Raw genomic sequence first — 25,216 nt, 5'->3', positions numbered from 1 at the left:
TCCACAGCCATGGCCTGGTCTGACCTGACCACCTCCCCGCTTCACGTGCCGAAGGCGCGGGGTGGGGGGGGCAGGGTGGGCAGGCCAACGCTAATGCAGGGCATTGTGAACGAAAGGTCACAACACTCCCACCACTCCCAACTGCTGTGACACCCAACTTCCCCACCCCAAGGAACATCACCCTCTACACTTCCCGCCAAGGATCACGAACTTTAAAAATCCTTTTGCAGTTGTTTCTGTGGGGAGTGGGCTAGGGGTGGGGGTGTACCTTTTGGTTTTCCATCCCCATCCATGGAGCCCAGCTTCTTGGTTTCTGCTGTTAACAACAGCTCGTAAGGATGCTCCTCCTCTTCCCGGGCTGTGCTTCCCTGAATCCAGGGTCTCATGGCCAAGACCTAGGAAAGGAAACACCAAAGACTTTCTCGTGTGGGTGCCTAATGCCAGGACAGGTTATGAAGCACAAATTCAAGATTATTGGCTCTTTTCTTGCCAGAGAGAAGGGGGGGTCGGCAGAGGAGGTAAAGAGCTCAAGCATCACGTGGTACCACAGCTGCCTTTCTGGATACACACCTGTACCTCAGATCTCAGTGGCTTTTGAGTAAAACACTCGCCTTTTCTCACCTCATTTTATCTTTCAAAAAGCCATCAATAAGCTCCCAGATCCTTCCCTTGCCTCTCCCAACATCACAGTGTTCTGCATGGTCTCTTTTCAGTGGATTGTAGCTTCTGAGTGGTTTTTAGCTAGGGTGCCTCACAAAGGTCTTCCTTCTCTGCAATTCTTCCCCAATATGCACACACACTATCCCAAGGCTGGATTACTTCCCACCTTCTCAAGAGGGGATCAGATGACTTCTGAATGACCCCGAATGACTGCCATTTACCAGAAACAAAGGGCTCTATGCACCCTTCTTTATTTGGTAAGCCTTTCTTCACAGGTCCTGGGGGTTATAGGGAAGTTTCTCTCAAAAGCCAGCTTCCTGCTACATTTAAGGTACTATGAGTTTAAATTAATTCCACCAATCTCTGTTCTGAAAGGAGTCAAACGGTCAGGCAGTATGAATTTCACTGGAGAAAACAAAGCAGCTCTGTCTATGGAGAAATCCCTGATCCAGGCAGCCATCTTTGATGGAATAACTGGACCAGAGCTGGCTTCTATACCCACCAACAAGGTCTAGGCAGCTAAGGGCCTTGTGGCCACAGCTAGTCATGGTACGAAGGTGGCCAAGCTGCCTCCTCAAACCAGGCCAGAAACACTTTAAATTAGTGCCATAGTCACACCGAGAGAGAGAATGGAGATCCTCAATTTAGAGGATCGTTCTGGCTCATCCGTCCTAAGAATCCAATGCGTTTCATAGACAAATTAAGAATAATCATGTACCAGCTATTAGGAGAGTGAGCCAAAGCAAAAAATCTCTTCCTGAGCAGTTTGGCTTGGAGAAGTGATACATCATGAACAGAGGGATTCAGAGGAATTCCCAAGTCCACCCAACAAACAATGGTACCCTTACAAATGTGATTCTTTGGTACAAGTAGAAACCTCCTCCTTCAGACATGTTCCACAGCTCACTGGAGATAAAGCAGGTTTGTGATTCATCAGGGTTTTGCTTCTTGGAGACTTAGCTCACTGTGCTATGGCCTAACGAGACAACAAGGATTCTGGCTGGCAGCTCCCGAATAAAGGAGAGGCCATGGCTCCTGTTTGGTAACAAGGCTGCCACTCCAAAGGCAGAATGATGGGCTCTTTCCGAAATTCTGCTAAGCACAGCAGGAACCTCCACTTTACTGAAAGCCACCTGGAAGCTAAAAGCTATTTCATGACAACGAGCCATTTGCCTGTATTACTTATTCCTTTCGCCTCTTCATAGGAAGACAATTAAGGGAACAAAGAGGGACCATTAAGCAGTTCATACAGTGTCAACTTAATACCACAGGCTTTATAGACAGGAATTTGTGTTCTGCAGGTTTACACACCCATAGCTATTACTTAGCCAGAGCCCTGGAAATCCGATTCCGTGAGTGTTCTGCACACAGCAAGGACCCTTGTATAGCCCCAGGCATGCTTCTGAAAGGTATCTGACAGTCTGGATACCCGGCCTATAATACCCTTTCTTTTCAAAGAGGACAGCTGATGACTTCCATCTGGAAAATGGGGCCCACTGGACCTTCGGTCACTCTGTGCTTGGCTCTCAGGCACGACAACGAGAAGCACAGCACCAGCAAATGCTAGAGCTGGAAGGGACCCGAACCGTTCCAATCCCAGCCAGAGAACACCTGGCTCCAGCTCTTTCATTTCGCAGATGCCCAAACTGAGTTCCCAGACAGGTCTGGGGACTTGCCCAAGGTTACACAGAGAGCAACCAGCAGAACCAGGGCCATGAAATTCACTTCCCCTGATTCTGGACCCAAATGTCCTCATTCCCCACCCTGCCACCCGCCCCGGCATATAAGACTTTGCATCCAATTTGGAACTCCTTCCCTCCTTTAGACTCTCTAGTGAGAGTCCCCTGCTCATATCCAGACAACTTCTCGGGTGATCTTTTCCTCTTAGTCCTGGCTCCTGCCAGCTATGGGATTAAAATCTCATAATAAAGCAAGAGACTGCTTTGCTTTGAGTCTTCCTAACTCCCACTCAAGAAGCCCTGTGTCGCAGTAAATATGGCAATAACTGATTTTCAACGGAAAGGATTCTGCTCTTTACCAGATTATTCCTTAATCTTTTCTACCCTTTTCTTCTAGGGCCTGCAATAAATCGGAGCCAAAAAGCCATATTCTCTGTTATGTAGAAAGAAACATTTCTGCTGCAAAGAGAAGCTACTATCAGTCATCACCTAACTGGACCAACAGAATGACCAGTAGGGGTGTGGGCAGTTTTCTGGGAAGAGATACCACGGCAGCTGCGCCTTCCCATGAATGTTTAAAACATCTGAACACAGAGAAGGCCGTGGTCAGTCCGATGCAGCTGACAGCCCATTTGGCGGGGCAAAAACGTCTCAGTAGCTTGTGTGCACACACATGTGTATGTGTTTAATTTCTTTAAGCCCGTTTCATGACCTGGTCGTTAATCTGATAAGCTCCCCTGGAGACAGCTATACTCAGCTTCTCTTAAAGGCTTCCATGGGTCACCTGACAATGACAAGCCTAGGGAATGGGACACAAACATTGAAGCAGATGGCCTGCCAAACATAAAAGTCAACTGTGATGAGCCAGTGCTTCCTAGGATACGAGAGTTAGGGTAGTAAAGCCTACTAAGTAAGAAATCAAAACAGGGAAGACTAGAGTCCGAAGAAAAAGAAATAAAAGTTCACTGCTGGAGAAGACCTAGTCATTTAAACTACAGCAAAGAAAATCTGCTTTGATCATTAAAAGGATAATGACATAGACCACATCTCCTCCGTACTTATTTACTTATAATCACTAAGTAAGCAAAGCTTGGGTTCTCATGGTCTTTCAACTCCTGACTGCAGTGGCCCAACTGACCCAGAATTTCAGACTATTCACAAGCAAGTCCTAGAAGAAGCATCTCAGAGTCTCCACATCCAGGAGAATAATATGGAAATTTCTGCCCTTAGCTCTTGATACTATTGTTTTCTTTTTTAAAGATTTTATTTATTTATTTGAGAGAGAGAGAGCACATGTATGCATGCATGAGGTGGGGGGGCAGGGCAGAGGGAGCAGACTCCCCACTGAAAAGGAAGCCCAGCAATGTGTCCAGATCCCAGGACCAGTGATCATGACCTGAGCTGCAGAAAGACACTTAACTGACTGAGCTACCTGGGTGCCCCTCTGTTGACACTATTATCAACAAATCACATTCTCTGAAAAGCCTAAGAGAATAAAAGTCTTCATTATCTAATATTTCTTTAAGAGCCTTGCATTTATCCTTGGGCATTAGGAACTTTAGTCTAAGTCCTTGTTAAAGACGTAGCATAAGGCATTTGTAGAGACTTAGCCCCAGTTGAACGTGCTCCGTAAGTAATATAAGTAAACGTTTCTCCTTATAAAAATGGAGTAAGGAAGCAAATCTCCATATTAAAAATATGCAGGGATCTGCTACATGCACTTCTAACTGCTAGTAATGTATTATCACCTTAGAGGCTATAATTCTAGAGACTCTTTAGTTGAAACCTGATAATAAGCATTTTGTAATGAAGGCATACAAAGAAATAGGGACAGAATCTGCACCCAGCATAAACATCTTCCCCTATTTCCAACACTGACTTTTACGTTCTTAAAAGGGTGTCCTTGTATTTAATATCCATTTTGTTAAATAAAAGCCTTCCTTCTGGTTCCATGAGTTTCTACTAAGTAAAAGAACCTGTCTCACTGGATGGTCTGTGGCAATATCTGACCTTCTAGGGATAAAGTAATGAGACTTAGATGACTAGTTTATATCAGCTTTTTTTTTTTTTTTAAAGATTTATTTCTTTGACAGAGATCACAAGTAGGCAGAGAGGCAGGCAGAGAGAGAGAGAGAGAGAGAGAGAGAGAGAGAAGCAGGCTCCCTGCTGAGCAGAGAGCCTGATGTGGGGCTCGATCCCAGGACCCTGAGATCATGACCTGAGCTGAAAGCAGAGGCTTTAACCCACTGAGCCACCCAGGCACCCCTCAGCTGATTTTTAAATTAAAGAACAACAGACCACTGAATGAGCAACAAAATAATGAAATTTATATAATATTTTGAATAAATACTGAATAAACATATTCTCTGCACAGTGGTAAGGATTAAAGGAGCATTCTGAAAATGAAAGCTCACAGAAAATATGATTTCTTCATACAACCAAGAAGAAAGATTGAACTATTTGCCCCATGAGAATAATTCTTCTTTAAAAAGGTGGATTAGTGGGGCGCCCGGGTGGCTCAGTGGGTTAAAGCCTCTGGCTTCGGCTCAGGTCAGGGTCTCAGGATCCTGGGATCGAGCCCCACATCGGGCTTTCTGCTCAGCAGGGGGGGCCTGCTTCCTCCTCTCTCTTCCTGCCTCTCTACCTACTTGTGATCTCTCTCTCTCTCTGTCAAATAAATAAATAAAATCTTAAAAACAAAACAAAACAAACAAGAAAAGGTGGATTAGTCTTCTCAAATAACATTCTTTGCTTTCTCCCACCCCCACGACTCCTATTTCTCTTCTAAAATGAGTCTTCATGACATTTTCCATGTTTGTCCTGGTGGATTCTTCATGTGAAATGGAGAAGAAAAATGTGAAAACAGAAATAAGACACTTGGGGCAGAACCACCAAAGTTCGCTAATAGGATATCGTCTACAGAACAGCGATTAAGGCCATACTCCACGTTTTGTATCAAAAGAGGACACAGGAACAAAGCAAGCAAGAAGTCAAACTGTTTAGCTACTAGAGCCAGGAGGAATGTGGACGGTTTACTTTCAATGTGTAATGTGAATCAATAATTGGCCTGTCCGCTGGACAGCTCCATTACAATTCTTTCCTTTGTACTTCTGAATGGGTTGGAAAGGTATTCTTCCAGATTACTGATATGCACAAAATTTACTAATCCAAAAAGGCGATAAGCAAATGAGAAAGAAAAGTCTTCTTTAAGCACACATCAAGGTACTTGCAAAAAATCGTATTTTAGTGATGGCAATAAACCCTCAACCCTCTACCTCAGAAGCTGTCAAGGGAAAATACTTCTTATCTATGCGCTCTTCCTCCTCTTCATCAGGTGGTGGCTTTGCTGGAGGCGGTGGCCGTTCCCTCTGTAGAAGAGAAAAAGTATTTCACTATCTCTTTTTTCAAAAAGTATTTTACTATCTCTTTTTTCGATTACCTAACTTTCTGTTCTTATCTTAGCTCTTGGAAATGAAGAAGAATGTAAAGAACTCCCCTGAGAGACTAAACTCAAGGATCAGTTATCTAAACACATGGTTTAGTATCTGTACCCCCCACCCCCCCACCCCCGACATACACACACACACACACACACACACACACACATACACACAATTCGAACAGCATGCTCTTCACTTTCTGATGTTTGTAGCAGAGAGTATAAACTCAGCTTTCATATTCTAGACCACAGTGAGAAATAGCACTGAAACCATGGCCCTGCCTTATCAGAAAATGTCCAATACCCATAATAAAACTCTAGCCTAGAAAAGCCAGTGGCTCAACTTTCAGACTGGTTAAAAAGAAGCAGCAGTAAATCAAAGCAATCAACTTGTCAGAGTTCAAACAAACCCACGTTATTAAGGAAGTAATGAGGAAAGCAATCAAGGACAAAAAACGTCAATTCCTGCTCAAACTTTAACGTTACCCCCATTTATTCGTCGAAGCTCAGAACTGGTCTCTATCCAGTTCTTGGTCACCTCCTTCAATGACTAGTATTATGCATCGCTCACATACTAAAACCTTTCATCCCTGCCCATTTCAAAAAGGAATATTTGCCGGTTGTCTGCCCTGGAGCAAGAGTTGGTGAACTCTTTCTTAAAGGCCATGGAGTAAATATTTTAGGCTTTTGCAGTTAACCCCGCCACTGCCACAGCAGTACCACAGAGCCAGAGAAGATATGCAAATGAGTGCGGCCGTGTTCCAATAAAACTTTATTCACAAAAATGGGCAGCTGCCTGTGGGCCACATTTTGCCAATCCCTGCCCTAGAGCAAGAAACACCCTGAAGCAGGGATTAGGGAGGTCAAATGTGGCCGACAATTTCAGGAATACACACCACCTCTGGTGACAGAAGGCTGGGGAGAGGCTTGCCATAGTACCTAAGGGACCCGGCAGCGTTGTTTACAGTCCAAAGTCCTAATCCTGCTCCATAATCAATGTTTATACAGGGAAGGGAGTGGGAACCTGACCCAGGAGTTGGCTTGCAAGCTCATTCCCAGCCTCGTAGGTTAGTTCACTGTGTTGCTAGGACAAGAATATTTATGAAAGGGTGGAGGAACATGTCGAATTACGCAAGAGCCTTGGAAAAGTCTGGAAGACAAATCCATGTCCCAGGAGCAGCAGGAGCAGCCAGCGTTAGGTAGCATTCGGTTAGCATTCGGCATCCATGACCTCCCTCTGTTCAAATACACTTCGCCCCTCCAGATTCTATCTTGATAAATCAGTCATTCCTACACTCCCCGGAACCCAATGGATGCCTAATGGCAACAACCTTAAAACAGATTCGTCTTTTCAAGCCAGACAAGGCTATGAGATCACATTTCCCAGTGAGTTCCACTTTCCCTAGCCGGTCTTCCTACAGCAGGGCAGAAACAAGCTTGGTTCCTTCCAAGGGGCACCATGTATGGAAGGGACTAGCAAAGGCAGCAGGCCTGTCATCTACACCAGCTATCCAACTCTGGGACAAAAACAGCCAGGGAAAAACAAAATGAAACACAACAATGACAAAAAGGACCCATCCCAGAAGCCTTCTCAAGACTAAAGGAGCCTAGAAAGAACAAGATGAACACCTCTTGTGCAAGAAGTGATCACCAGAGACACTGGAAAGAAAGAGAAGCAGGAGCCTCTTTTTTCCTGAACGTGAGAACGCTGGCCCAGGGGCCTGCAAGGGCAGAGCTGAGTTAGGCTCACCATCCACAGCATTTGTAAGGTATAGAACAAACAGTCCCCTGGCCAAGGTTCATTACCAAGAGCCAGGCAGGTAGCACAGCCACCACATATTCAAGTAAGAATGGCAAAGCACGCATCCCAAGATGCATCAGTTTTTACTTAGCAAGTCCACCGGAGGACAGATTCTTGGGGTGGGAGAGAACAAAGAGACTATAAATCAGTGGCGAAGCCCACAGGAACTCGGTAATTTAGAGCTTGCTTCAGGAACCATGTGTTCCTCTGGTAAGGCCTCCGGCTCCCTCTAATGGACATCACCTGTAAGTACAACAAAAAAAGATGCCTTCCTCCACAGGCCGGCTTGCTTGCTTCACGGCACCTAAGGCGGAAGCACAGGAAATCACTTCTGTCCACAGAAGCACGGGCTTCCACCACTCACAAGGAGTCTTACAGGTCCTTGAGAATACCTACTCCAGTGGGCTACCACAAGACTGGTGGGCCTTTCCGAAATTCATACAGAAATGCTGGCACTGTTCTAGGACCAGGCAAACAAAAAACAATACTAAGCCTAATAAAAAAGAACACTAAGAAACACCAAGCCATTCCCAGGGCACATCTGAAAAACCCAAGGATCACCCAGTGGCCAAAGGTTCATCTAAATGGTCATAAGGCAGATTCAGACCAAAAGGGATAAGGCTGGCCTCTACTACAGGAAGGAATAATATACACCTGGAAATCTGCCTCAAGCTGGGATCACTGGGACTCAGAGCAGTGGCAGGTTCAATAAAAATGCGGTGCTCAAAACCTCAGATTATTGTACTGGCTATGTAGGAAGGTCAGTCAGGGGAACAGTGATTCAGGGTTGGGCTCAGAGTAAAACCCTAAGGGAGAAAAAGGGAGTAAAACCTCTTGAGAACAATGGACAAGACTGGAGGCAGAAGCAAGCACTAGAGAAAGGAGCAGTCAGATGGGAAGGTGGACCTTGAGAAAGAAATGGCTAGAGAGATTATAACTGGGAAAAACAGGAATGCCACATACTAACACATGCGATATCCGATTAAGTCCTGCTACAACCCTGCTGAATGCAGAATCCGTCCAGATCCAAATGGATACCATTCTGAGGGCAAATGGAAGGTGAGGATGCACTCAGGGGAGACGAGAACTTACTTCAGTGAGCTCTTCCACTGTGGAACTGTTCTCAGGAGAGAAAACTATCAACATACAGCAAAGACCCCAAAGACAGAAGCCGCACAAGGCTAAATGGAAAAAATGCTTCAATTTGCTCTAATACCAAAAACTAACAGAATGACACAGACACGTTATATTGAAATCAGAAAAGCCAAAATTCTACCTCAAGGGGATCTATATAGATTAACCACAAAAAGCAAGAGAGATGTGGGAGAGGCCCAGGAGAACAAGGGGAGTAGGCTGCAGGCCTCTGGAAAGCTAGCAGGCACTTGGCGCATACTCCCTCTCCCGGCGCTCCACCAAAACACAGGCTGACAACACAGCCCCCGTTTGTCTGTCGAGGGCCCTAGGCCACATACAGGCCTCACTCCAGCAGTCTTCACTCCTGCTGCCTCGGCCTCCTTGTTCATGGAGTCTCGGTCAGATGATCGGCCACTGGCCATGCTGTCCAACGAATGGCAGGAGACAGCGTTATACAGTGCCTCGTAGGGACCCTCCTCTTCAGCGTTTGTGTCAAAATCAATGATCAGTTCAGTCACTGCTTTCTCCACATCACCTGAGCAGGTTAGAGAGCAAGAGTCAATGGATGGAGAGCATAATCTCAGATTTCCAACCACTACCCAACCCCCTTCCAACCACCTCAAGCCCCTTGTCAACCTGAGCTTGACAAACCGTAACTGAGAGCAGGAAAATAAAACAACTGCTTTGCTCCATGGATAGGAATAAATACAGAGTTTCAGTTGCTCTTTATACCCTGAGACTCAAAGAGATTTTTCTCTAATTCAATATGGCAAACCCTTGACATCTATGAGGGATACCTCCCTCCCTAGACCTTAAAAATTCCCAAGAACCTCAACACCGCCATAGCATAAACTTAAACCATAAAATGTGGCAAAGTATAAGTGGAAACTTAAGTAATCCTTTCAAATTCTTAGAAGAAACCTCCATGTGCTCAAGCAAAAGAGAGGATGGTGAAGTCTTTCTGACGCGGAGGCGCTGTGCGAGGTTAAACTCACCAGAGAACACGAACATCAGACTACCTGGGACTCAAAAATGGGACGTTGAAAACTTACAGACTGTTGTGGACCAGAGATCTCTGGGTCTCTGGCAAACAGTCAAAACCATTACTGTAAAATCCTTGAAAGCTGAGAGTTTAGTGAACTACTAAGCCCACCACCAATGGATTATGAGGTCAAGAAAAAAAGCAGGGGCGGCAGAGGTGGGGGCAGACAAGGACTCCACAGTGAAGATAGGTCGAGCACCCCTTAACCTTATACGTCTGCACCCCTCTGAAAAATCCCTTTCCCGTTTCAGGACTGGTGCGTTGTGCTATTCCTCTGGCATTCTTTACTATGCTTTGTATTGGAGGGAAGGTTTCTATCAGTATTCTGTCTGTCTCATTCATCATACCTAGGACCCAGAAGGCTGCTCAATAAATCTGAAAGGGTAGATTGTGGCTAATGATGGGGAGGCTGGACTGCCCAAGCTGGTGCCCAGACCACATCTGTTGGCCAAGTGATACAGAACCAAAATCTGCCATCTACACATCTACCAACCAGGTGGTACTCGCTCAGTATTTACTGAGGGCCAGCTATGCCCACAGCAGGGTAGTGTGTGTTAGGAAAACTTTGCTCAAGATCTGAATTTACCTTGAGATCATCCCACCTACAACACATCCCCGAACAGACCTCACAGAGCCAACTATAAAAGTGAGAATAAGATAAAATAGGAAAGAAGAGGTCCGAAGTCAAAGGCCTAAGCTCTGTCCAATAAAGTTCAGATACTAGCTAGGAAACAATAAATGTGAATATGAAGTTATTAAGCACTCCCAATCCCCTGAAGTTATTACTTAAATTAAGCTTTTTCTCTTCTACCAAAGACCATTCATCTCTTCAAGCTGAGAGCTCCTTGACTGGCGCAGAAAGGCCACCTTACCCTGAGACTCCTGGGATACGGAGTCCATACCGGAGAGGAGAGGTCCCTGGGACGTGGGGGTTCTATCGGCCTCTTTTGCACCTCTTTTTCCAGTCATGTGATCTACATGGAAAGACAAAAAAGAGCTGCACCAAATGCAAATGCCTTGGTTCGGCCAGTGTGTCCCCAGGTCGCCCCAACAGGTGATGAACAGGTACCTTCAATAAGCGCCGCTATCTGCTGGCTCTTCTGAGAAGGCAGTTCCCGGACAGTGTCTAGGGCAGTCAGGCCTCGGTTATCTTTTATGTTGACATCAATTCCTAGAAAAGCACACCAGGTGGACCAAGGGGGGAGTGAGCAGTTGCAAGTCAGCCTCAAAGAGGGTCAAATTCCCGGACTCCTAATGCTCCCAGTAGCACGACCAACATTTTTCATCCAAAGCCATTTAATACAGCTCTTTCAGTACATTTTGTACACTTGCGGTCAACCCATGGAGACATACATACATTGGGTTCAAGGGCAGCCAGCAACAATCCCCCTCTGGGGAGTCTAGGGAGAACAAGCCCACCCCGGCATGCCGTGTAAACGAGAGCACGGCCGACCTCTCACCTGCAGCCAGCAGGATTTGCACCACATCAGTCTTGCCAAACAGAGCAGCCTCATGCAAAGCACTGCCCTTCTCCGTCTGGAAGGCAAACGAGAGCGCAGAGCAGCATGTCATCAGAACAGTGACCCAGGTTTGGCGTGGCTCCACACGACAAATGCAATACAGACAACGGGAAGGAGTGTAAAATCAACCGCACAAAGTCCTCTGTCATTATCTTTCCCACTTTTCTGGTCTGGATTCTGGAACCACAATCGTGGCCCGGACGTGAAGTGTGTTTGAAGTGCCACCATCAGGCCACACAGGAATAACTGTATAGCAACCCCGGGAGCCACCTACTGGTGAAGCTCCTCAGGCTCCGGCCCTTCCCGGTAGGGGGAAGAGGTGGGGGGAGGAAAAATCAGAAGAAAAGTAGGAGAGTTGGGGGTGGGTGGGAAACAACCAACATCTTAACTTCACGTGTGGTTTGGTGCTTTGGTCGATGCAAAAGCTAAGGAATAGTCATTCATCAGAATGGACAAAGCTAACTACGCGGGGAAACGCTGTCTCTTGTTGGCAAGATCAAATCGATGGGACTCTGCAGGTGGCAAAGAGCGGCAGTGGGAATGCCCGTATAGGAAGATAATGAAATTTTTCTAATTCTGAGAGAGAGTCCACAAGCACATCTTTTCAGGGAATAATGACTATATATTACCCCTGAAAAGGAAAAAAAAAAACCAACAAATCAGTAACAGACTCACTTGAGGAGTTTGTCTCTGAAGTTTCACATGAAAAAGAGTCAACGGATGGAAGCATCTGAGACGGGATGTGAAACGTGCTAAATAAGAACACAGCCCAGCAGCATGGTCCTTGCGCCTCTCCCACCACGATGCGGCCCCTGGAGCCCGGGGGATGGGGGAAGCGACTGCCCGGCTACCTGGTAGTTGCTGTCCATGCCGGCATCCAGCAGGACCTGCACCACAGCTCTGTGGCCGTTCCGCGCCGCCAAGTGCAAGGGCGTGTGCTTCCTAGTGTTGCAGCCCAGGAGGTTGGGGTGCGCGTTGAGGAGCATCTTCACCACCTCCAGTCTCCCGTACAGAGCAGCCAGGTCCAGGGGCGTCTCGAATTTGTTGTTGCGCATGGTGGGGTCTGTCAGCTCCTCTAAGAGGACCTTCACCACCTCCGTGTGGCCGTACTGCGCGGCGCAGTGCAGGGCTGTCTCGTTGTCGTTGTTCTAAAGGATTGACAAGCAGATCCTGTCAGAAAGGCACCTGGCAGACTGGCCTATGACTGGGACACACACCCGGAAAACCGCTGAAATTTAAACGAGAAAATAGCAGCAATATTTGGGGACTACTAGAAGCCGGTCAGAATGAAGACAACAAATGAGGCCGGCTACTCCGATCAGCCACCGTGTGCCCCAGTTACTGCCAGAACGGGGGCTGTGGTGCCCGTCAGATTTACCATCTCCTGTGTGCCATGAAGGAAGTGTCCGCAGGCTGCAAGGAGAGTGAATGGGGGAACGCGGCGGGCCCCGGGCAGAGGCCCCCACACACATGAATGCTGATGATATCACTGCCATTGACTCATTTTAAATTTCAACTGGTTTTACAATTTATGTTCCATCAACCCTGGAGTTTCTGATTCTGGTTTTGTTGACCATCCACTGCCTTACAGACAAGCTTTTTTTGAAAGAGTTTATTATCTGCACAGCTTCTTGCATGCAAATCAACCAGCCAACAATCAAAGTAAAAGAGCAGAGCACCAAAAGTTACTCTCGGAGATCTCAGCCAACAGCCATTTCCCAAGGAGGGCAGTGCCTGAGCTCAGTCACAGAGGACCCTGGGACCCTGCTGTCACCCTGTGCCTACCCTAGGAGCCTGTACCAATCAACGCATGCGCAAGCTGCCACACAGAGAAGTACTGCCTGTGTCCCAAAGGCTCAATGAGACACAGGAATGTTTTTTGAGAGGTGCAAAATATTCAAAGTTGTAATACAACCATCAGTTAAGATTCACAATCCCGGGGTCCTTGAATGCCAATTGTGTTTCAAACTAAAGACAGAACCTGGAACAAAATAGAAGTTTGTGCTCCATCCACCATCAGAAGCAAAATGCTAATCATTCCAGTTGTGCTTCTTTTTTTCTTTTAAACTACTACTGACAATGTATAATCAGAGCAGGAATAAAGTAATTTCCATGACCTCTCCTTTTTTAGATGCACTAATGAAAATAATTCTCCCACCAGATTTTGAGATTCCTAAATTGATCCAGGAGGCTTCTGCCACTTTAGGGGAACCAAGCTGATGAGGTGGTGTGTCCATCAGGTCAATATTGTGCACCTCCCAGTGACCAAAAGGTAAGAAGTGAAATGTTTCCACAATTGCTTTAATTCTATTAATTACGTTAAAAGTAACAGACCAGGAGTTACCCAAACATGCATGCAATTCCATCTGCTTTTGATCTGGCATTTGACTGCATCATTTTTTCCAGCTACACCAAGTGCACCACAAAGATCTAGAGCTGCTGGGAGTGAGGGCCCCAAAGGCCAGAGTAATAGCAAAAAAAATTTTTTTGATGAAATAAGGACAGAAAGGGTGGTAGAAGGAGCCACATGCAAAGATAAATGCACACAGATAAACAGAGGAAGCAGCACTGAGCTCAAACACAGCCCAAGGAGATCAGCAGCTGAAGTGCAGACAGCCTTCGCTGGCCACGGGACAGAGCCCGTTAGCAATGGCCTCCTGCGATACAACTGGGCCCAAGGAGTGCATTCCATGTCAACCTAAAAGGTTGGAGGGAAGGGGAAACTCTGGCAGAAAGCAAATCTTTGGGGTTCCCTGTGCCAAACCAACCACTTAAGATACCCATTTGGAATGCCCATTCCCAAATAAGCCAACTCAAAGCTGTCGCTTCATGTTTTTGCCATGAGAGGCAGCTTCATCAATAAAACACACAGGGGCTTGCTTTACAGTGGTTCGAGGGCAGAGTGGCAACCCAAAGAAATTTTTAAGAGGATTCTCAGGGTTTTACATCTCAATTAGCAGGGCAGAGAAAGTCAGCTTATTCTCATTAAAAGCCCAGTCCAGAAAAACTTGTTCACTCTGAGGCAGACACTGCTGTCTCTTTTCTATCCAAGCTGTCTCCCAACAACCAGAATAATCTGTCCTTGATTTTGTAAAAAGTATGCCATTAAGGTCTGAAGAACTGTAAAACTCTAAGCTAGCCAGTAGGAGGGAAAAAAAAGAAAAATCTTGGTTTGTTGTTGTTGTTTGCTAGAACTAAGGCAGCTACCACAAAGCTGCCTTACTGAAAGCAAGGTCTTGATCACTACCAGGTAAATTTCTGCCTCTGTTAAAAACAGCCTAACCACGCCTCTGCAGAATGTTATATTCAAATTAACAGTGTAGAAAGTATCTTTCTTATGGTTCAGTCTTGCCAGACATAGTCTGATAATTATAATATTCGTAAGTTGAAGTCTGCGGTGACCCCATCTCTCGACTATTGAACACAGGCCATCACAATGAGCTCTTCCTACCAGCTCCCCTTTGGACATGACAACTACCAGGGCAGGAAGTCATTAGTGTTAATTCAGGGACCCACAAGAAAGGGAGGGATTCCAAGGAGAGTACCGACTCCTCAGGACCCAGAATCCTTCTCTTTCACATCTTCCAAATCCTACTACAGGTGCTCCTCACACCTCAAGAGTTCCCAGAATCATATTGCTATGTATTTGGACTGAGGATGAAGACTTCCTCCAAAGTCTTTGCACACTCCCCATTCCTGCCTGTCTTGAGACTCACTTCCATTTCTCCTTGCTACAATCAGTACCTCTAAGAAAAAAGACCCCAATACTCTTTAAGTATGGAGACCCCATTTAATATGTAAATCCATTCAATTTACATATTATGTAATATTACATATTATGTAATATTATCTACATGTTTATGCCTATCTACCTATCTCACATACACATAAACTACAAGCAACAGAAAACTATACAGAAACATTCTGGTGGCTCTTCTCTTGAAACTATTCTAAGCCAACACTTCCCAGTGCGTAGACTGCAGCCCAATTGTACTCTTGACCACTGTTGATAGACACCAAAGTTGGAAACAACTGAGCTACAGCTGTCTGTAGCAACAATGGTGTAGGCTTCAGAAACCTACCAAAATTGGAACATAAAGGACAGACTGGACCTCCTGAGATTTAGCAGACATGGCAGAAACATGAGAATTGGGTCCATGTAGAAGAAGAGGTAGACTGACTCTGTAAATGCTCTGGAAGGCAGAAACCTGATCAAAAGATGGAAAATTTAGGAAGACAGGTATCAGCCAAGCGTAAGAAACCAAAAATCAGTGGAATCCAAAAAGAGGAAGCCTGGTTGTTACCAAGAGAAACAAACAACCAAATAAAGCAAAGGGCAGACAGCTCACCTTTCATGTGAGAGAAAAGGATTCCTGCTCTGGATGCAAAGTTGGCCTAGATCAGTGGTTCTCAAACTGGCTTCGTTTTGGAATTATAAGGGAGCTTAAAAGTAACTGAGTCCCACCCCAGACCTGCCAAGGTAGCACCTCAGAAGTAAAGCCCAGGAAGACTATTATTAAAAAGTTTAACAACCTAGCCTGCACCACCTTGACCAAGCATTCATCTAACAGTGAGACAAACTGACATCACGTGCCTCATAACGTGAAGGAACGAAATATAACATCACTCCTGCAGCGTTCCTGCTAAAATTGTAGGGCCTGAATCGATCAGATTCAGGAAATAACAGGAATATGTGGAAATATCAGACAAACTTAAACTGAGTGATAGTCTACAAAATGACTGGTCTGTATTCTTCAATACCATCAATGCTGCAGGTCTCTGTGGCAATCGCTTACTGGATTCAGCTGTTCGCTGAATGGTTGGTTGGTGGTTCGGTCCCACCCAGGGATGTCACGTTTGTGGTTCCTAGTCATAAAAGACTAAGGGCTGAAGAAGTGTTCCAAATTATGTATGATACTGGACTGGACCAGGAAGAAAAATTGCTCTAAGGAATATTATTGGAGAAATGAGTAAAATCTGAACACAGATTCTGTATTAGATTCCAGTATTGTATCAATGTTGAATTTCTTAAATTTGATAACTGTACTATGGTTGTACAAGTGAATGCCCTTGTTTTTAGGAGATACATGCCAAAGTATTTGGGGTCAAAGGGTCATGATCTCCATGACTACGTATCAAACAGTTCATCATCAATTAAGCAACAATATATCTATACATTTGAGAGAGAGAAAATGTGCATGCAAATGAGACAAAATGTTAACAACTGGTCAATCTAGATGAAGAGTGCAATGCAGTTCACTGCATTATGCTTGCAACTTTTTATACGCTAAAAATTGTGTCAAGATAAAGTTTTACAAAAGCTTGCTGGGTGATTCAGATGCAACCAGTCAAGCTGATCAGAATGTGGAGACAACTGGTTGAGACAACTTCCGGCCTCTTCCAGCTCTGAAACTTAATTATTTTTAAGTGGACAGGGAAAGAGATATACCCTAAAACTAATTTGACCATTGCTTACCTTACAATATTCAGACTAATTTAAAATTATTTTAAAAGGGAGCAAATAAACGATTTTAATAGTTCCACCATAGCTACAGATAACCTACATTTGAGACTGGTGTATGCTGACTTGTTGAAAAAGGCTCCATATGTCGAAGAGGAAGATGAAAACCATCCCTGCTCCCAGAACAGGCACCGGAGACTTTTTTTTTTTTTTTTTTTGACAGAGATCACAAGTAGGTGGAGAGGGAGGCAGGGAGAGAGAGGGGCAAGTAGGCTGCCCACTGAGCAGAGAGCCCGACTCCGGGCTCGATCCCAGGACCCTGGGATCATGACCTGAGCCCAAGGCACAGGCTTTAACCCACTGTGCCACCCAGGCGCCCCGCACCTGAGACTTCTTAATTTCTACAGGTGCCTGACAGGACTCAGCACACAAAACAATTCCCAGACACAATCCAGGTCAATAAAAACCCACTGAATCAGGATAAAACCCAGCGAGGTTTGATTCAAACCAGCTCAAAGAGAGTTTGCATTCATAGCAAAATCCAAACAGCTTTAGCCCTTAGTGCAATTTGCATCATTTAGCCTTTCGTGAGGTGGTGGGGCCGGGGTGGGGGGGAGGCTAAGGGCAGTGTTTCCAAAAAGAGAAATATGTTCTTATGCCATTTAGACCAATTTTCTTTTTTGTGTGGGAAATCAAGGGATAAGAAAATGTGCTTTAAAGAACCAAAGACTTACCCTTTAATCAGAGCTTTATAAGCTAACTAAACTAACCACCAAGTGCGAAAACAATCACTTCAAGGCGCCTCCCCACAAAACAAAACCCTGACCAGACTAATTGAGCAATGTTTCATTAAGCTTCAATCCATCATTAACAAAGAACAAATTCCAAAGTACCGCTTCAGAAAGAGCAGACTGTATATACCCTTCAGAAGTCAGATCTCAAATACTACTAGTTATCAGATAGTTGTACTTAATGTGCATTCACTTACTTAAACTCCAAATGGTATACTGCACTTTACAGAAGAGGAAACCGAGGCTCACAGAACTTAAGTAACTTATTTAAGTCAACAAAACCAGTCAGTGGCAGCACAGAATTCAAACTCAGGCTTGACTTAAAAGGCTGTGACCTTTAGTAAGAGTTTTCTCCACTACTACAACAAGTTCAAAAAAAAGAAAGAAAGAAAGAAAGAAAGAAAGAAAGAAAGAAAGAAAGAAAGAAAGAAAATGAAGACACGGTATCTTCCTCTTTTGAAAATTAGAAAACAGAATTTACAGAGAGAGGGCCAAGCAAAAGCTAATGCATTCCACTACCCCAAATCAAACTGCTTCTCCGACATCAAGTCCCAACAGCTGAAGAGCACGGCCCACGTGGAGCTTCACTCACTAAATCAGCATTTCTCAAAGAATATCTGCCTTGCATTTGGAGACATGTTGAAGTACCTTACGTTTCCCTTCCCTGAGGCTACTGTGTTCCGAGCAAAGGAAAGGTAGCTAATGTGACTAACTGCACTGACTCAACCAAACTCCAGACTGGTGCCAAAAGGCAAACCTCACCCGAGTGGAAACTCAGGTCAAAACCAGCAGGTGAGAGCACCAAGGAGAAAGGCTAACCAGCACCCACAGCTCTGCCTCCTGGTGTGGTGAAGGCCGGGAGAGGGGGGGGGGACTCTGCGCCATTCATCACCAGGCCTAACCTGCCCCCGCCTCACAGGGAGGGAGTCTCGAGGCCAGTGTCCTGCTTGACCCTGTGACTTCATTTCCTATTTCAGACCCCCTCCCAGGGGCAAGAGTGACCAAGCAGTGAGAGAGGCTGAGAGCTGGGGAGAAGCAACTGAGGCTTTAAAGTCCCAGGCAGAAATGCACAAACTCAAGGAAATGAGGAATGAGCCCAAAGGGACAGCTTTTAAGAGTAAAATGGAGTCATCATACCCCTTCCCCACCACCTCCACTACAAGCTTATTGAAAATGAGATTCCACTTCAAAAGAAATATAGAAAGCAGTGTAAAAAAGATCTTTAAATCCAGTTAATGTAATTTAATCATTTTCTGTGCTGATTAAAAAGTAAGCTAATATGTTTGACATCTCTTAATTGAATTTTTTTTTTCAAATTTAAATGATTTTTAGCAATCACAATGGTAAATTATGCATATAATACGGTTCCTTCTCTTTCCCCATTTCGGCCATTTCTAAGCTTTTCAGACATTCCGGGAAAAGCACCCAACCTTTCCAGAATTAGCATGGGTTTTAAAAATAAAACCCAAACTCACTGAAGCTGCAATTTCCCATTCCCAGACAAGCCAAAAGCAGATGGGCTGAAGCAGACAATAGTCAGGGTGAAGATGAGGAGCCTGAGTGGATGAGAGTGGAAGCCAGAGAGGACCAAAGAGGGAGTGCAGCTTGGAGAAATGATGCCGAGAAATCCTGGCAGCAACGTACACACCTTGGCATTGATATAAGGGTCAAAGGGGCCGTACTTTTTGAATTCTTTGACCTCAAGAGCATTCTATAAAAAGGAGAGGAAAAGAAAATGTGATGATAAAATGGGTAAAAAAATATCAAAGCAATGCCCAGCCCCGAGGGGGTCCAACATGAGAACAACGTGGATCTGCCCTCTGGGAGCCTGGAAAGGAAGTTAATGGGGAGGCAGGCTCGAGGGCACAGCACTCATCACCCCCTCTTATCCAACCATCCAACTAGAACCACATTAACGGTTTTTAAATAGATCCATGTGGTACTACTACCTAGAGCCGTTAGGTTCTTCCAGCTCCTGCAGAAGTCTTGCCCAGCCCCTGTCCCACCCAGCTGCCTGCCAGATACTCAGAACACTGGGCTGGTGTCCCTATCAAGGGATACTCCAGGCAGGAGGTGGCGGTGAGCAGGACAAGCTAGCACACTCAGGTGGCCCAAAAATCCAAGCAGCTGTGTTTCAAGGCAAAAGTGAGCAAAGACAGGATTAGAAATGGTCACCGAAAATTTCTTAAATGAGAAGGACTTTAATGGGGGACTAGTTGGTTCAACACGGAGGAATAGGAGTTAAAAGCAAACTTCCTGATAAATTTCCTCCAGTTAAGAGAAATTACAATCACTTTAGCCAGGAGGAGTAAAATTGCATTTAGATTCTAAAGCAGCAATTCTAGAGACGATTTTCATTCTTAATGTTATGACACAAACATTCTCATAGACGATCTTAAATTTCTGTGGCTTACCTATCCAGAAAATACAGCTTGAGAAGTGAAAGGGAAGCTGATTACCAGCTATACACACGCAATCTCCAGTTTGAGAGACTTGGGAGCATTGTTTTAATTTTCTCCAACCTCAGGGTGAAGCTGCCCTTCTCTGAGTCAGTCTTGGTCCTAACTGCTCACTGAGAGTGTGCAGAGCCCTGCTGATAGATGGGCTCACGAGAATGATTTCCTATTTTTGGAGAAATAACCCTGACCTAATCTACAAGTAATTTAACACTTTCCTCTCAGTAAAGTCATTAGGAAAATAGTCCTGGGCTTACTGAGAAAGAGCAGCATCTCTCTCATTCAAGCAACTAAGAAAAGCACCTGCTTCAGTTCAGAACAGAGAGGAAAACAGAGTGGCCTGTCACACTGGGAAAACCCGTCTCCTCTCAAATGGATACATGATCTCAGACTCAAACTACAGGAAACTGCATTTTATGAGAGGGCTGTCTAGAACCTGCATAATGCAAGCATAACTTTTCCAAAGGAATCAAGGTGAAAAAAGTGGAGGTACGGTATCAGAGAACATAAATCCATGGCCATTTGAAGGTATTTTTGGTCAACTGCTGCCTTTTTTTATTTTCTAAGAATTATCTCTGCTTTATCAAAACAGGGTCACTCTTAAGTTGACCTTAGGGGAGAGCATATAAATGATTTTCATTCTGCTCCATCACCTCTAGCCTCTGAGCTTACTCAGATGTTTTTATGAGCTCCTTTCTCAGTCCCGGGACAAGTCCTTCCACTTCTGCCAGCTGCGAAGGAGGGAAAACAGCAGCAGGGTTGACACAGCACTGATGCGCGCCACACCGGGAGGACCACCGCTTATCGGCTAAGGCCTCAACGCCATGCCGGTGGCATAAGCACTGCTTGTAATTAATTAAGCCTGCCGCTATGAAATGGCCTCTAAACAATTTTACGGGATTTGTGTTATTTCCCATTTTGCACACGAGGTATGTAGATCTTTATGATAGCACTACTCCAAATCTGCACGATTCAGATGCATGTAAAATGCTTCCTTGGGGTATGAGATCTCCCTGATGCCCTCGGAGGAGTAGTGCTCGGAGGAGGGGAACCATTTGTAGGGCCTGGAAAAGCTGGTTCCCTGCGATCTGCGCTGTGGAACTGAAACAGCGCCGGGGCCACCACGGTCTGGCTATAGCTGAAGGGAAGAACGCTTCTCTTCCTTCCGACCTGTTCGTTGACTCTGGTGTGTGAGGGCCCTTGATGGATGAGCAACCGCACTATCTGGGCATCTCCTTTCCAGGCTGCCAAGTGCAGAGGGTAACAGCCTTTGGAATCAGCCACATTGGTCAATGCATCGTTCCTCAGAAGAACCTCAACCACATCCCTAGAAGGCAAAAATCAATCATGAGTTTGCAGAACTCAGAAGGCTTTCCTACTTACAGCTCTTCACATCTGGGCAGCTGAAGCCCTTTCAGATATTATCTCACTCAGCCCCCCTCTCTCTACCTGAGCTCATTGCCCAGTCTCTTCCTTTTATTCCATGAGCTACGTGTACAGCTGCTGATAGGCGGCTGAAACATCTTGAGCCAAATGACACTGACTCATCACCTTGCCATTCTCTGGGCTTTCTAGATAATCCATCTCTATTCCATTATTTTGAAAATGTCTGGTTCCCTTGTCTAAACCTTACAATGTTGCCTTATTTGTGATGTTTAAACAGCATTTGGGGATAAAATTTACATGAAAGTAGTCATGCGAGACAAATATCGTTATTCACCACATTATTCAGAGCATTTAGTGATGTGGGAGCTAAAAGCAGACAGGCAGAGCGGAATTAAAGTTGCTGCAAACATAAGCCAGACACATATGGTATCATTTGATACATCCAGAAAGAAGGGCTTGGCTTTCTCCTTGGTGACACTACTAATTAAGCAGATACAAATGTATAATTATCCCCATGCACATGAGGTCAGAGAAAATCCCCACTGTAAATAAAAACAGCATCTGGAGATAAACTTGGCTAACAAGCTAAAGTCATTTAAGTATAAGATTTACTTTAATTCAGGTCACCCCCCCCCCGTTATGGGGGGAGGGGTCTCCACAGAGTCCTTGTTAGCTTTGTCTAAGATGGCCATAAAAAAGACACAAGGATCATATTCAATATATTTCAGAGAAGTTTAATGTAGAAGGAAACAACCACCACCTCTTTCAGGCACATCAGAGTCCATCAGGCTGGGCTAAGCACTGTACAGGTGATACAGAATACCACCGGGGGTGTGGAAGGCCCTGCTCCTTGCTCAGCAAAATCCAAAATGGTTCCGATAATCCCACCTTCTGAAAACTAAACTTCTACTCTTATCTCCTAGAGCATGATGCCTCAAGCTCCCCTTACCACGCTCTGTGCTGCTACACTCTGGGTTCCATTCTTCCACATCCTGGCAAATCCACTCACTGTACTCCCTGGCTCTGCCTGCCCCTGGGCTGGGCCATCACTTTCTCTCTCACATGGAGGGTAGTGCCCCCTGGAAAAGGCTGCCAAACCATTTAAACCTATGTCATCTTCTCTCCTACTCCCCCCAAAGCACAGCTTCTCCAGAAAACTTTCCATGCAAATCCCACCCAGCAACTACTAACCAATACCTAAAGAGAATTAAATAGGCTGTACAGGGGTGCCTGGGTGGCTCAGATGGTTAAACATCTGCCTTCGGCTCAGGTCATGATCCCAAGGTCCTGGGATTGAGCCCCGCATTAGGCTCCCTGCTTGGGTGGAAGCCTGCTTCCCCTCTCCCACACCCCTGCTTGTGTTCCTGAGCTCGCTACCTCTCTTTCTCTGTCAAAGAAAGAAATAAAATCTTTAAAAAAAAAAAAATAGGCCATATGATGATGTATTTTTCCCCTGAAAAAAGGTTCTTGTTGTCTACCAGGCTAATTGTATGGGGAAGAGTGGCAAGCCAAAAGAGTAAATAAATAAGTACTTTAAGAGAAGGGAAGTTTCTTATGACCACTCAGTCTATCTTCAGGTTACAAAGGTGCTGGTTACCTAAGAGATTATCCAGCCCCTTTATATCTGGCTGCCCCAAACGTGACCTTCACAAGCAGATCACTGCATGGCATTGTGCCGTTTCAAAGAAGAAAAGGACAAACAGAAGAAAAGATAAAACTTAACCTTTGGTTGAAGATTTATAGGCGGAGGAGGGAAGGGTGCTTAAATTATACCCTAACGAGAGACTTGGGAACTTTGGATGGACTAAATTTCCTTTGTTCTTCCCTGTTCCTCAACATTACTGCTTAGTAATTCTTTATGGAAATCAAAAAAGACGATCCAAAGGCCTGGGTTCTGGAGGGTAGGGCGGGAATACAGCACATGGATACTTACTTATGGCCATTCAAAGCAGCATGGTGCAGCGGTGTATACCCCGTGCTGTCAACACAGTTCACATTGGGCCCTCTCCAGATGCTATGGGGGGAAAGAAAAAAGAAGACTGAAGTCTCAAACCAAATTCAGAGCCAGCTAACTGCTTAGAAAAGAGTTCTCAGGGGTGATGAACCAAACTAGTTATATCCACATGACTCCTGAGAAAGGACAGCAGCTCTTTACTATGGAAATGCATAACCCCCACGATAGGCAGGCATCAGGGGGTCCCCTGCTCAGCAGGGGGTCAGGTGTCCAGATAACAGTGTAAGCATTTAAAAGCTTGCTCTTCTGTACCCTTGTCGTCTTTTTCTTTTTTTAAATTTTTAAAAATTGAATCCATTTTCTCTTTAGGCATATGTTTGAATTCTGCTCTACAATAAGCCAGTGAAGTATTACACTTTCTTTCATGTTTTTTTTTTTAAGTAAGCTCTACCCCCAATGTGGGGTTCGAACCCACACCCCAAGAGCAAGGGTTGCATGCTGACTAAGCCAGCCAGGCACCCCATGTACCCTTCTTATTTTTAACTACATTATTCACTCAATATGGGACACGTACCTCTAAACACTCCCAGGACTGTTGCAACACTTCACTGAAAGGTCATCAAAAATATCACTGAACCAACCATTCAGCAAGTCACAGGTACTGAACACCCACCTCTGGTGGTGGTCTGGTGACTGAAGACTTAAGAGAGACTTCAACACAGACCTACAGATAATCTGGATGATTTAACCAGCAAGAACCAAGACGAAAGAACCCACATTAATAAAAGCACCAGGACACATGTGTTAAGATGTAAGAGACAACGAGGCTTTCCTTTCTGAATGTCTTACTGCTTAAAAAAAAAAAAAAAAAGGAAGGAGAAAGAAAGAAGGAAAGAAATAAAATAACAAGATCTAGAACTTGAGTGCTTTATTTGAATCAGAAATACTGTACTAGGAAGTGGAAGTGTCATCTAACTTAATCCTCAAAGCCTAATTCTTACTTCTGTTTCACACCTTACTACACTGGCCAGAGCTGCTGCTGCTGTGTTTTGTTTTGTTTTTTGAGAGAGAGAGAATCTTAAGCAGACTCCACACTCAGCACATAGCCCAATGCCGGGCTGGATCTCATGACCCTGAGATCATGACCTGAGCTGAACTCAAGAGCTAGACCCTCAGCTGACTGAGCCACCCAGGCACCCCTTGGCCAGAGCTTCTAAAACAATATTAAGTAGTAGAGGGCAATGTTGTTTTGTTCTTGCTTTTAATGAGAATGCCTCTACTGTTGGCAGTTGGTGTGAGGTAAGCACTCTGTAACACGTAAAGGAAGTGTCTTATTTTTTTTCCTTAAAAAAAATATTAAAAATAGTTGTACAGGGAAGCCTGGGTAGCTCAGTTGGTAGGCTCACGTCATGATCTTAGGGTCCTGGAATCGAGCCCCGCATCAGGCTCCTTGCTCAGATGCAAGCCTCCTTCTCTCTCTGCCTGCTGCTTTGCTTGTGCTCTCTCTGACAAATAAATAAATAAAATCTTTAAAAAAAAAAAAATAGCTGTTGTGACAGCTGGGTGGCTCAGTTGGTTGGGTAACCGCCTTCGGCTCAGGTCATGATCCCGGAGTCCCCGGATCGAGTCCTGCATTGGGCTCCCAGCTCCATGCGGAGTCAGCTTCTCCCTCTGACCTTCTCCTCACTCATGCTCTCTCTCACTATCTCTCTCTCAAATAAATAAATAAAATCTTAAAAAAAAAAAAAATAGCTGTTTAAGGGCGCCTGGCTGTTTCAGTCAATGGAGCATGTGACTCTTGATCTCAGGGTTGTGAGAGTGAGCCCCACACTGGGTGCAGCGATTACTTAAAAATAAAATCTAAAACAAAAACAACCACACACTACTCTACAC

General features: G+C 45.0%; 1 protein-coding gene across 8 annotated transcripts in view; it reads right to left on the bottom strand.

Moving 5' to 3' along the window:
- ANKS1A (ankyrin repeat and sterile alpha motif domain containing 1A) overlaps nt 1–25,216 on the bottom strand; it is a 175,056-nt gene that overhangs the window by 82,786 nt on the left and 67,054 nt on the right. For 4 of the 8 annotated variants that reach the window (XM_032864279.1, XM_032864282.1, XM_032864280.1 and 1 more), the window contains exons 2-11: nt 23,303–23,383; nt 21,154–21,310; nt 19,176–19,238; nt 12,127–12,423; nt 11,216–11,291; nt 10,825–10,926; nt 10,628–10,729; nt 9,052–9,248; nt 5,615–5,707; nt 269–395 (exon numbers count right to left, since the gene is read on the bottom strand). In XM_032864279.1, coding sequence (XP_032720170.1) covers nt 269–395; nt 5,615–5,707; nt 9,052–9,248; nt 10,628–10,729; nt 10,825–10,926; nt 11,216–11,291; nt 12,127–12,423; nt 19,176–19,238; nt 21,154–21,310; nt 23,303–23,383 — 1,295 coding nt within the window. Of the gene's footprint in view, nt 1–268; nt 396–5,614; nt 5,708–9,051; nt 9,249–10,627; nt 10,730–10,824; nt 10,927–11,215; nt 11,292–11,950; nt 12,006–12,126; nt 12,424–19,175; nt 19,239–21,153; nt 21,311–23,302; nt 23,384–25,216 lie in introns of those variants that run through there. The other 4 variants (XM_032864281.1, XM_032864284.1, XM_032864285.1 and 1 more) reach the window with 3 other exon arrangements.

This window comes from Lontra canadensis, unplaced genomic scaffold (assembly GCF_010015895.1).
Source record: "Lontra canadensis isolate GAN:19392208 unplaced genomic scaffold, GSC_riverotter_1.0 scaffold27, whole genome shotgun sequence".
Classification (NCBI taxonomy): domain Eukaryota; kingdom Metazoa; phylum Chordata; class Mammalia; order Carnivora; family Mustelidae; genus Lontra; species Lontra canadensis.
This window is presented reverse-complemented; position numbering and strand designations above follow the sequence as displayed.